This window comes from Cydia splendana, chromosome Z, assembly GCF_910591565.1.
Source record: "Cydia splendana chromosome Z, ilCydSple1.2, whole genome shotgun sequence".
NCBI classification, from domain to species: Eukaryota; Metazoa; Arthropoda; class Insecta; order Lepidoptera; family Tortricidae; genus Cydia; species Cydia splendana.
The window spans coordinates 13,738,119-13,751,876 of NC_085987.1; the positions used below are offsets into that span (position 1 = coordinate 13,738,119).

At 39.1% G+C, this 13,758-nt stretch overlaps 1 protein-coding gene across 4 annotated transcripts in view; it reads left to right on the top strand.

Annotated features, from left to right (window-relative positions):
• The window catches only part of LOC134804457 (multiple C2 and transmembrane domain-containing protein-like), a 75,317-nt gene that overhangs the window by 24,067 nt on the left and 37,492 nt on the right, over positions 1-13,758 (top strand). The window contains exon 1 of one of the 4 annotated variants that reach the window (XM_063777504.1): positions 5,060-5,272. The exons of 1 other annotated variant lie outside the window; for it this stretch is intronic. Coding sequence is in view for 2 of the 3 variants with exons in the window: in XM_063777498.1 (XP_063633568.1) it covers positions 5,618-5,943 (326 nt within the window). In the remaining variant the exon portion in view is untranslated. Of the gene's footprint in view, positions 1-5,059; positions 5,273-5,585; positions 5,944-13,758 lie in introns of those variants that run through there. 2 more of the 4 variants (XM_063777498.1, XM_063777497.1) reach the window with 2 other exon arrangements.

The window sequence follows — 13,758 nt, forward strand, 5'->3', positions numbered from 1 at the left end:
TACCCTACATTAATCCATCTGATACCACCATGAAACCAATTCCAGTCGGTAGGTATGAACCCCCATTTCAGGAATATATAAGTCTGCCAAGGCTTTTCCTGCCGAAACACCTTGGCAGACGAGATGATAAGCAAGGTGTACATCAGTTACCCTACATTAACCGATCTGATACCACCATGAAACCAATTCCAGTCGGCAGGTATGAACCCCCATTTCAGGAATATATAAGTCTGCCAAGGCTTTTCCTGCCTTGGCAGACTGGACTTGGAAAACAAGGTATCAGATGGGTTAATGTAGGATCTTGCTTATAATCTCGTCTGTCAAGGTATTTCGGCAGGAAAAACCTTGGTAGACTTATATATTCCTAAAATGGGGGTTCATACCTACCGACTGGAATTGGTTTCATGGTGGTATCAGATGGGTTAGTGTAGGGTAACCGATGGTGACCTTGGTTACATAATCTCGTCTGCCAAGGTGTTTCGGCAGGAAAAGCCTTGGCAGACTTATATATTCCTGACATGAGGGTTCATACCTACCGACTGGAATTGGTTTCATGATGGTATCAGATGGGTTAATTTAGAGGTCCCGATGGTCACCTTTGAGAGCGTCTGCCAAGCACTTCCGGCAAAAAAATACTGGCACACTTAGCTTTTCTGTCTACATGTAAATTTCTAACTGCTGCCATAACTACTATTCCGGTATCAGATGGGTTAAATCAGCCCCCTTTTTTCGCACCGGAAGTGGCCTTCATTTTCGTACTTTCGGCAAATTTTGCCGTGGCAGACTATCGAATTCGGACTTAGCATCACTTTTATGGGAAACCATTGTGCATTTCATCGTGGTATCAAGTCGGTTAGAAATTTTGCGGCCGGCTCTTCTACTAGAACATAACTTGCCTAATTTTATAGTTCTAGGTCAACGGGATGTAGTACTTACCATAAATTTGAGTGTCGAAATATACGTAACCGCCGTATCTTTTTTTACGTTAACTTAAGAGCGCTATTACATTTCGGCGTTGAGCGAGTTTAGGTATTTTACGCGCTGCGGCAGGCCGTGCGAGCTCAGTATGCCGATCCCTTCTACCACACTCGCACTACAATGATGGATTAAACATTCTTGATCCTTCGCGAAGCATATTGAAATCAACCATAACAACACTAACTGTGCTTAACTTTTAAAGTCCTAAAACTGTTATTTGGTAAGTACGAAAATACTAAATGCAGTGCAAATGTAAGTGTGTGCAGTGTTCATAAATTAATTTTTCATCTATTTTTGACGATTTTTGACCCCCCTCAAATCATCCAAAAATCATGCTTCGGATGACTCTGTTTCCTCCTACGTCATACTACCATCATCCGATGTCCAGACCCCCCCCCCCCCCCTCCTTCCATTTGAAACGACGTAATTTATGAATAGCCCCATACTCGTACTTATGAAGGTATAAGTATTACTCGAAATAAATTATAGGTACTCGCTTATTTACATGTTTCGTCATAGCATTTGGTACCTATAGGTTGTAAAGTTTGTATCAACGAGGGTTTAAAAACGAACTAGTATTGAGGATCTGATGATAATGATGATGATTAAGGTGGTCACGGATACCAATCAACCATGTAGTAACATGATTAGGCTCGTTTGATTCGTCTCAACAAGATCTTTGACACTGAAGATACACAGGGTCTGATGATGGAGCTGGAGGTGGTCACGGGTACCAGTCTATCATGTAACTAAACCACTTCATGTTTGGGCTCGTTTGATTCGTCTCAACAAGATCTTTGACACTGAAGATACACAGGGTCTGATGATGGAGCTGGAAGGTGGCCACGGGTACCAGTCTATCGTGTAACTAAACAACTTCGTGTTTGGGCTCGTTTGATTCGTCTCAACAAGATCTTTGACACAAGACAGTACTCAGGGTCTGATGATGGAGCTGGAAGGTGGTCACCATTACCAATCAACCATGCAACTAAACCACATCGTGTTTAGGCTCGTTTGATTCGTCTCAACAAGATCTTTGACACTAGGTGATACACCAAACACGAAGCCCAAACACGATGCCCAAACACGAAGCCCAAACACGTAGCCCAAACACGAAGTGGTTCAGTTACGTGATAGACTGGTACCCGTCGCCACCTTCGAGCTCCATCATCAGACCCTGAGTAGTATCTTGTGTCAAAGATCTTGTTGCGACGAATCAAACGAGCCCAAACACGAAGTGGTTCAGTTACATGGTAGACTGGTACCCGTGGCCACAGTCCAGCTCCATCATCAGACTCTGAGTACTAACTTTTGTCAAAGATCTTGTTGCGACGAATCGAACGAGCCCAAGCACGAAGTGGTTTAGTTGCATGGTTGATTGGTACCGGTGACCACTTTTCGGCTCCATCATCGGACCCTGAGTACTATCTTGTGTCAAAGATCTTGTTGAGACGAATCAAACGAGCCCAAACACGAAGTGGTTTAGTTGCATGGTTGATTGGTACCGGTGACCACATTCCGGCTCCATCATTAGACCTTGAGTACTATCTTGTGTCAAAGATCTTGTTGAGACGAATCAAACGAGCCCAAACACGAAGTGGTTTAGTTGCATGGTTGATTGGTACCGGTGACCACCTTCCGGCTCCATCATCAGACCCTGAGTACTATCTTGTGTCAAAGATCTTGTTGAGATGAATAAAACGAGCCTAAACACGAAGTGGTTTAGTTGCATGGTTGATTGGTACCGGTGACCACATTCCGGCTCCATCATCAGACCCTGAGTACTATCTTGTGTCAAAGATCTTGTTGAGACGAATCAAACGAGCCCAAACACGAAGTGGTTTAGTTGCATGGTTGATTGGTACCGGTGACCACCTTCCGGCTCCATCATCAGACCATGAGTACTATCTTGTGTCAAAGATCTTGTTGAGTTGAATAAAACGAGCCTAAACACGAAGTGGTTTAGTTGCATGGTTGATTGGTACCGGTGACCACCTTCCGGCTCCATCATCAGATCAGATCAAAATCAAAATCAAAATCAAAAATCAAAATTGAGTCAAAATTAATACACATATAGAATGTCAGGTCGTTTCAAATATTTTTAATCCTGTCCGGTAGTTTATTAAACTGTACCATTATAAATTATAATATGTACTATAAAAACAGTGCTAGGATCAAAGTCTCTCGTTGCGGTTTACACGCACACAGTATAGCGTTTTACACGGCGCCCGCCGCACACAATGATGAAAAATCTCGTTGTCGCCGTTGAAAATGTGCGGAGCCGACCGACACACGTCCTGCCTCTACAAGCTCTGCCGCGGCACTGAGCTGGCGCAGCGCGCGTCATCGGTAATATAGAGTAGTTTTCAAAAAATTGCCAAAAAATTATAATAGAATTTCATAAACACTAATGTATACCAACAGTATAAGCAAACGTTGCAGATTGCTTGAGTATGAAAATGACTTCGATATTAAGTAGATTCTCGTAGGAATTGACACTTGTTTCGGAGAGAAAATTGAGTTCGTTTTACTTTGATTTTCTCTTTCTCAAAGGTGTGTAGGAAAAATATCGTTTGATATGCCTAAAGTACAGGGTATTAGTAATACAAAATAGCCAGGTTTAGCAGAGTAAACTTCTCAACATTTCCAAATAAGAGCTTGCCATTCAGTGCTTCACGGGGTTTTTCGGAAACGACCATCAGAAAAAAAATCATTACTAATTTAATAAGTCCTTTTTCTAATATTTACAACGATATTTAAAAAGATAAGAAGACGCTTTTACTGGAACAAGTACTCATTGTTTCTAATAATGAGCACAAAGTCCTGAATTTCGTCGACTAGTATCATCAATTTTGCGTTATTTCGACTTTTCTTGTAAGAGCGCTCTTAAAAGCTAACAACTCGATACCTCCTCTCCACCCACGCCTTCCCGAAATAAAGAATCTTGACAGACATACGGACAGACGGACAACAAAGTGATCCTATAAAGGTTCCGTTTTTTCCTTTTGAGGTACAGAACCCTAAAAAGTGTATTTTTGCTAACTCATAGTCATTTAAATAAAACTATGAAAACCTTAGAGGATAATATAACCAACGGAGACGCCATGTCTATAATTTGCCGCTCTTTGCTTTGCCGTTTTTTGCGGGGGAGGGGCACATCAAATGTATACGTAACGTAAACATAGCCATGTCAGATAAACGTCAGTCCATACATGTGGTTGACATGTGGTTGACCATTGGCCGCCTATTTTCGACAGAGGGGAACGCCTGTTAATGACCACTCCGTTTGGTTAGATTCTCTAAGAAAACGGATTATATCCTTATAGTTATAGGTATATAATGAATTTATAGTAAATATCAATCGTAGTCATTTTGTTAATGCAAATTAATTAAGTGGGTAGCTAAATTATTTTCTATAGTTCATTGACCAAATGCACAAGATATGTGTAGTATTCATTAACGTGGTTTTGATTAATATCATTTATTTATTTTACGTCTTAGGCTAGGTAATTTATAATTTATAATATGAATATAAAAGTAAAATACAAAAACACATAAAAAAAATAATCGTATAAACACATTATAAAAAACCTAACCTAGGGTGCCGCCAGCAGCGGAGCAGCCCAAACTACCGGTGGTCAGGGCCGCAGAGAGAGGAAGAGAGGATTATTATTATTATTTTACTGGTATGATACATGTCACTTAATTTAAGAAGACAAATAAAGTAAAATAATAATTAAATTTAAAAAACGATGCTTAAAATTCAATAGGATCGATTACATCCCATCTCACCGCACTCTCCCTTATGTTAACCAGAAGCTTAGATACATATTAAGTAAGTAAAGTGTCGAATGTGTCTCCTAAGTTTTACTTAGAAGAGGACAATGAATTCATTAAAATCGTTAAAGAAATTAACATATAATCGGTATTACTCAACAAGTTAACGCAATGCAGTTTAAAGTGCATTAATTACGATGGCCACGTTCGAAGCGATTTCAATAATTGGAATAGATAATCCACGTATGCTTGCGGCGCGGCGCGCGGGTGCGCTGGGGGGTCACTTATTGTTGTTCGGTGCAGCCGGCGCGGGCGCACTCTCTTACGATGTACGCGCTTCATGTGAGAACTGAAACTATTCTCGTCACAAACATGTGAACACGGATTAACCTTCGGAAAAAAACAATGATGTTGAGAACCGCAAAGTGGAAATCCCTCCGTCGAGCGGCTCCATTGACCCGTGGTCTGTGATTCAGTCGTCTGTGCACCTCCAACAAGCTCGACTGCCTGACAACAGGTAAGCACAGTGCAACGATCGACATTTAATTTAATTTTAACGACTCCCAGTTTGATTCGTTAGTGGCATCGTATTTATCAAAGTATAGTTCATTATGGCTAGTCGACGTCGAGAGATAAGTACATCCGCGGATACTCAAATCGTTCAGTCGGAACGTTCTCGTGAGCTAAAAATTGTGTCATTCTGGTTTTACCTAATTATTTGCCTATTTTTATAAACTTGCGATAGAATTCTTAACTTTGTATAGTGATGGTAGTAAACACAAACGGTCTCGAGAATACAAACACGTTTTGTTTTCTTATGTGTATTATTTACTTGTTCGTATTAATTTAAATTTAATCCGCGATGTCGTTTAAAAGAAAAAATCATTTTAGTACGAAATCTCATTTAGAATGTGGCGCGAATGAGAAGTCTCACGCTACCATTGAAAATTGTAAACAAACGGATCCGCAGTTGAGAGATTTACCTTCTCCACGCAACGGAAGTAAATTGGCGCGGTCAGTGGACAACAGAGGCCCTTCTGACGGACAACAGTCAACTGAAGCGCAACCTTGTAATAATGTATACAATTTACATTCTAAATCAAATCACAATGTTGTCGTAAGTGAGGCACGAGCGCTTGAGAAAAGTAACGGCAATGTACGACATCGCTCGATGCTGCAGACTTTGACGTAAGTACTTCATCTTTTCATAATACAGGGGCGCTGATGACCACAACCCCATTAGTAGGGTACGCGTATATATTACAGTAGTAAAATAATAAGTAATAATAAATAATCAATTTTTGTATTACCACTTTAATTCCGTCAATGCCAGATGAATTTTATTCCAAGTTGAACAATTACGCCTAAAATTTCATTGTATTATTTAACATATTGGAAAGATTATGGAAGGCAGAGGTACCTCTACCCTCCATATGGAAAGATATGACCCCTTATAATTGCGCATATGTGCTTTAGCCTCCTAGAAAGAGTTGCCAGTAATAAAAATAAAAACATTTTGTTACAGCAACACTGCTCCCAATTCCCAAGCCTGATTTCAATTTTCATGATTTTCTTTATAAAAATTATAAAACGGGACTTAAAACTTAATTACACACGATTAAGTCCTGTTTTGCATATTTGCTCTCGACTGTCTTTGTCTATGTTCATAAAATGTATGGAGGGTAGAAGTACGTTTACCCTGCATAATAAAAAAAAATCATTGTCTAACTGCTGTGGTTAAAGTTCAAAGCGAAATTTTTATTTATTAAATTGTTAAATAAGACAGCGTAGCGGTCCTACCACTTGGACTTTGAACCGAACTATGGACTATAGCAATGCATAGTGCGGAGCAACGGCTGCTGATACATTTTGAGTGAAATCTACAGCTTTAGTAGGTTCAGAAGGAATCGCGTCACGTCACGTCACCGCGGCATCTGGAAAGCTTAATAGCCGTGAAGAAATGTATGAATGCAAGTTGGAGATCTGTGTAAAATGGCGTGTGTAAATTTTAGTGTATCTGCGTGTGTTAAGTGAAATTGTTATACTGTACTTTGCAAATATACGACAATAGGTAGGCATCGCTAAAGTTACACGTCCCTTATACTGTGGTAATATTTATAGTGCCATTTCTTCTAATACAAGACAGTAATTAATGAAACGTCAAACTTATGTAGCTATACCGGGTGTGGCCTGTAAACGGGCAAAAAATTAAACTGTAGGCTGTACTCCTCATACTGACCAACATTTGAACCGCAACTTTTAAAAATAACTTGTGGTTTGATTTTTAATACACTTTAAAGTTTATTCTAAGACGCAATGTATTGCGAATTTTGTTATGTTTAAAGGTCTCTGCCCACTACACCGTATCATACCATGACCGTGCTATGAACGTGTCAGGCAAAAAAATATTCTTTGTATGAAAAAGTATGAGACTATGCCCACTAGCCCGTTCCGTCACCGACCATACCCGTCGCGTGCCATGCACCGTCAAAAATAGTCGGCGAGGATATTTTGTCGGTGCCGAAACGCTCCGTGCATGGCACGCAACGTTGCCAGAACGGTGCGTGCAGGCGGCGAAACGACGGGCATACGGGTTGTAACCGCGTATGGTGACCGTTCTAAGCCCGTTATAAACGCGTTGCTATATTTGTTGCTCGTTCTTACCAGTCTAATAACTATTCGCTGGCTCTTTCTGACGAGTATTGCTCTCGCGAATAAAACGCGGGTAAGTACCGTAGAGTTTCGTATCTTTGCCTGCGCTACCTATTTTCGCCTAGTTTGACATAAGTTGCCATTAACAAAATGTTTCTAATGTAAGCCTTACATAAAACTGCTAAATACAAAGTATTTTTTACGGGTGTCAACATTCTTCGAACAATCTGCGGCTAACTTCACACAGTTGACCTTTAGTGAGGTTTTTTCGTGACACCGACCACACGTTTTTTTGAACCAGTGTTTTAACTTCAGTTTTGAACGGTGATTTGGACCCGGTAATGATAAACTTTTTACATGATTATAATGAAATCATATATGAAATCACAATTGGATAAAACATTGGTGAGGGTACTTTGCGTCCATCTTGTTGCCAAATTTCGCCTACCCCTAGGGTTGAACAATTTTTTGTACCACATTCATTGGTGGATGACATTACTTGTTTCCAAATTTAAATATTATCTTATGTTTGGTTATTTTAGTTTACGCTATATGCAAATGTTTATTTCTACTCTTACCGATGTTGAGTAGGTACCAAATAGGTATCTTTATGTCTCACTTTGTGTAAATAAGGTTGATTTGCTGTCAATTACGACAATAACAACAATTTTGCAAGAATTATACAATTTTGTTAAAAATAATTATTTTTTTAACTTATAAACCATTACTCCCCTTAATTGGCATGTTGGTTAATTTTTGGCAGCCCTAGATTATGCCCCCCAGCCCCCATTATAGAAAATGTATGAAAACAACTTCAGACTGTTACCAAACTTCGCCTACTACCCCGTTTTTTTTTTAAATATGCCTAGTCTGGTGTAGTTAAGGTTCATAGTATATTAGCACATTCCAAGGAGATACGACATAACATGTGTAAGTCACAGAAAAGTAAGTATTAGCGGCAAGGCATGCCATAGGCGAAGATTGGGAAAAATACCCAAACATCGCCTATTGCCTTTGGGGCCATTTATTACCAACTTAACCAATGAAATTCTAAGTTTTAGTGGTGCATACTGATAGTTGGGAGTACTAAAAAACATTTTTTCGTCTTAACGGATTAAAATGCTTTCAAATTTGAGAGATTTTTTGGGAAAAGTGTCAAAATCGAGGCGAAGATACGAAACTCTACGGTACCTACTAAGGGGATGAAACGCGGATGCTACGGGAATTATAGGCGGATGCTATATGGGGATGATGCGTGGATACTACGGGCACTAAACCCGTTATGTACAATGTGGACACGGTGTAGTGGGCATAGTAGGCCGTATCGCGTTACATTCCGTGCCTGATACGTTCATAGGACGGTCATGGTATGATACGGTGTAGTGGGCAGAGACCTTTAGTCGTGACAAGCAACGTCAATCACAATGATATGGCGTGGCGATGGCGTCCATTGAAGATAATATTTATTTTGTATGAAAAATAGGGAGTCTAAATACTTCATATTTTTTAAAAGTTGTTGAACAAAAGTGTCACCGTTTGAGGAGTACAATCTATGTTTTAAGTATTTGCTCATGTTACAGGCCACACCCGGTATATGACATATGACTCTTGTTTATGTTAAAATGTTGCCGGTGTTTAAAAACTGCTTTTAAATACACTTATTTTACGGGAATTGTGGTTTACGTTTCATTATTGGTGTCAACTAGAGATAGACCGAGCTAACTCTGCTGCGTGTTTCATAGCACAGACTGCGAAAGTGTTATTTTAAACGTCATTATTTCATAGATTTTTGAGTTTTATGATAACACTTCCACTATCAAATTCACTGCAGAGTTAGCTTGGTCTAACTCTAAATATTTTATTTCATCATTTGACATTCTTTTATTACGTAAAATACAATTGTCAGTTTCCGTCCACTTGACGGATTAGTAAATAATACGTTTCATTTATAATTGTAGATATATAAATTATTTAGATATTAAGGATGCAATAAGTCCAAATTTGTGCAGCAATAAAGGTTTATATTCAAATATATAAATCTATAAAAAGACACTGGACGAAAACTATAGCACAATGACCCTATATATAATATAGCACAAGATGGATGAAATGGCGACAGATCACATGAACCATTTGCGACGCTCAAATGCCTCTTCGATTGAAGGGTAAAATGTATGGATTAGAGTGTTGTGCCCTAAAGTAAAGGTGCCGGATGAAAAGAGATTAAGTAAGCGGAAATGAGAATGTAGGTAGAATGAAAGCGATGAAAGTTAGACAAAAAATTACAGATTTCGTGCCTCACACGACTATCGAGCACATTGGAAATGAATCTACGGAATTCGAAAAAATATTGTCGCTAAGCGACGAGAAAGTCGGGATAAGGAAAAGGTTACAAAATAAAACTACAACGTTGAATGATAATTATTTTATTCTTAGATTAACACAAGTATCCTGGACATAACGCCTGTGAACAAACAAATTGCAAAATTTCCACACGCGTATCGAAGTTTGAACGTGACGTTCCACTGGTAAAGGTAGGTAGGTAGGTACCTTATGGCGATTGGCGCTTAGGCTATTACTAAAGACGCTCCAATACTAATGCGGTGCTACGCCACGTAAGTGCCGACCGCCGAACTTCTATTAATATGGACAGGCAATTAGTGCATCTGGAGTCATATTGGGTAAAATTTACACCACAACAGTCTATGGTCAAAACGTATTTATTGTGTTCAATCAAAGAAAATAGAGTTATGTTAATTAGTTATTTATACGTCATATTTTCATGGAAGTTTGACGTTTAAAATAACACTTGCACTGCGTGAGCTATCAAAATCTCTGCAGACTTTTCTTGGTCTAACTCTATGTAGTTTTTATTGCAATAAAATGTGACGTTATCAACTAAAAGGTGGCCATAAGGTACCTTTACCCGAGGAACGTCACAAATTACTATGTTAAATCTCATTAATCGAGTTTTGCGGTAAAGCAGTTAATGGAGAAAAGTCATGAGTACAACCGGACCCTGTGTGTGGCCTTCGTAGACTACGAAAAAGCCTTCGACAGTGTCGAGCATTGGGCCGTGTTTGACTCTCTCCATCGCGGCTCAATCGACAATCGCTACGTGGATCTGCTCCGGGAGCTATATCAATCAATCAATCAATCATTTATTTGCAGATAAAACATAGTAGGTACAATGCATGCAAATACAATTATATTAACATTACACCACCGGTAATGTCAAAATTAATTACAAAAATCAAAAGAATAAAAATCCATTACAATTAAAACCATAGTAAGAAATAAATTATACGTATATTAAATGTCAGTTAATTCGTGATTACCATTAAAATTAAGAAAATAAGAAAATAAGTTAAAACAGAAGAAATACAAAAGAGAACACATAATCAGAGTTAAAATATAAATGTCAAATATTAATTTAATCTAAAGCTCTAGCAAAGTATTCTTTAATGGAATAATAGTAGCTATAGGGCTTACTATATGTATAGGGCTTACTAATAAAATATTGTTTCAGTTTTCTTTCAAATGTTTTTAAATCCTGGCATACCTTTATATCTTTATCTAATTTATTAATTTATTATACACCCTTACTGCGGTATTGTTTATACTCTTGTCAAAATATCTAAAATTACTTTTAATTACTAACATGTCATCCCTATTTCTAAAATTACTGCGAACATTCTGTCTGGCTGTTTTGAATTGGTCTTTATTTTTAAAAACATATAGGCATATAGAGTATAGGTAAAGAGAAATAGCTGTTAATATTTTATGCTCTACGAATATATATCTATGCGTTTCATATACCTCGGCAACAATGCAAGTTCGGCTACACAAACTCAGCAACCCAATATCCATCCAAAGAGGAGTGCGTCAAGGGGATACCATTTCACCCAAGCTTTTTACGGCGGTACTAGAAGACGTCATAAAAACGCTTGCATGGGACAGAACTGGTATCAATATCCATGGTGTCTTCTTGTCGCACTTGAGATTTGCCGATGACATTGTATTGTTTGCCGAGACCCTGGAAGATCTTCAATGCATGGTCGAAAGCCTTTACGATGCTTCTTTGAAGATAGGTCTTAAGATGAATATGTCCAAGACTAAAGTAATGACGAACATCTCTGGTAAATCGATTCCAACCATTATGGTTGGGAACGAGAGACTGGAGGTGGTCGAGCAATACGTGTATCTTGGACATATTCTATCATTTGACAAAACACATCAGCAGAAGGAGATATCCAGGAGAATCCAGCTGGGTTGGGCGGCATTCAATAAACTAGCGGACATCCTCAAGCCCGTTAACATTCCACAGTGCCTGAAGACTCGCCTCTTTAACCAATGTGTCCTGCCCACCATGACCTACGTGCCGAGACATGGACGCTCACTAGGCAGGCAGTGCATAAAATCCAAGTGGCACAGAGAGCCATGGAGCGCGCCATGCTCGGCATCAAACTTCAAGATCGAGTGAGGAATGTTGAGATCCGACGTCGCACCAAGGTGCAAGACGTCGGATACGACATTACCAAACTCAAGTGGAGCTGGGCGGGACATGTTGCCAGGCAGAGTGATGGCAGGTGGGCCAAAAGGTTAACGGAATGGTGGCCGCTTACAGACGAAAGGAGTGCCTGGCGTCCGTTGGCTCGTTGGGTGGATGACATCCGGAAGACTGCAGGTCACTTCTGGATGAGATTGGCTCGGGACCGGGATAAGTGGCGTACTCGAAGAGAGGCCTATGCTCAGCAGTGGGCGAAAAAAGGCTGATATGATGATGATGATGATGAATCGAGTTTAAACTGTTGTGAGACATACTAACATTGAATAATTTTACAGATTAGACTCACTTGTTTTTAGTCACTCGCGCGACATGTTTCGGAAAGCCTAGGTCTCCTTTCTCAAGCACTGACAGTGCGAGCAGCGTTCACGACGGCCGTGTATCGCGTACTGACTCTACCGTCATAACCCCAATAATTCACAACAAACACCGATAGCGAAGTCTGCGAAACATGAAGTCATAAATGTCATGTGAAAAATGTCGTTCTGACTTTTTGACTATTTTCAAAAAGGTTAGGCTACAGGGCAAACCCTTAACCCGATAGTCTTTGTTTTAGGCTCAAATTGTAGTTGACTAAGTTGTCCCGAGGAGTTTTTTTTTCAAATTTTTGATATCATTATTGGTTTCCAAAATATCGAGCGTCAAAATCAAAAATTCTGAATAAATTGAATTTTGTTTTCACTATTTCGACCATAACTTATTCGTTTTTGACTTTCTCGAATAATTCTTTTTGCACCTTACAGCTCTCGTAAATACGCGTCTTTTGAGCTTTTTTTGAATATCATATCTTCACAACTCTCCGAGATATAAGGGGATCGCACTTTTTCGTGAAATCGGGGCCTAGTTATACTGGAGCGAACGAAAAGAAATTTCCAATGTCAAAAATACACATTGCCTAAATTAATCAAGACTAGGTTGATACTTATTTTTTATTTTCTACAATGCCTGCCTTATCCTGCACTTTGCCTGTAACATGCCTATGTTAGTAGGGTATACACCCACTTGCCAGAATTTCATTTGCCATAATAGTCAACAGCCATTATATTGTTTCCCATAATTACATATGCAATACTTATTGTTTACTATATTAGTCACGTGCCAGCAACTTTGTTTCCCATAAAATCAATTTCAATAATATCATTTGTCATCATCATTGTAAGCCATAATGATCACTAGCCATAATATAATTTTTTTACAGAAACCAAATGCTACTAGAAAAATGGGTTAGGTTAGGTTTGAACTGCGACCCTTACAGAAAAGTAATACTACTGGAAAAGTGGGTTAGGTTAGGTTTGAACTGCGACCCTTACAGAAAAGAAATGCTATTGGAAAAGTGGGTTAGGTTAGGTTTGAACTGCACCCCACACAGAAAATAAATGCTACTCATAGATCTAGTATTACATAGATGAGCTATACGCGTGCCTCCGTGAGGGACAAAACATACGCAAAGCGACAATATTAAAAACACGTTTTAACATTCCTGCTAACATACCAAAAACAATCTACGTAATTCGCACTATGGCACTCGTACGTTCTGGAATCTAATAATCGGGTAAACAAAGAGTATGTCACATCATTTTTATGGTAAACAAACAATTCGGGCAAATGAAATTCGGGCAAATAAAATTCGGGCATATGAGTATTATTTTATATAATTTTCGGACAAACAATAGACAACCTGTTAGTAGGCATAGGCAACGATTTCTTGCTCTCAGATCAGTGCGGGTACCTACATTACAGTCCAAGGGAGCGGACTTGTGCTCGGGACGTTTCTTGGCATTGAA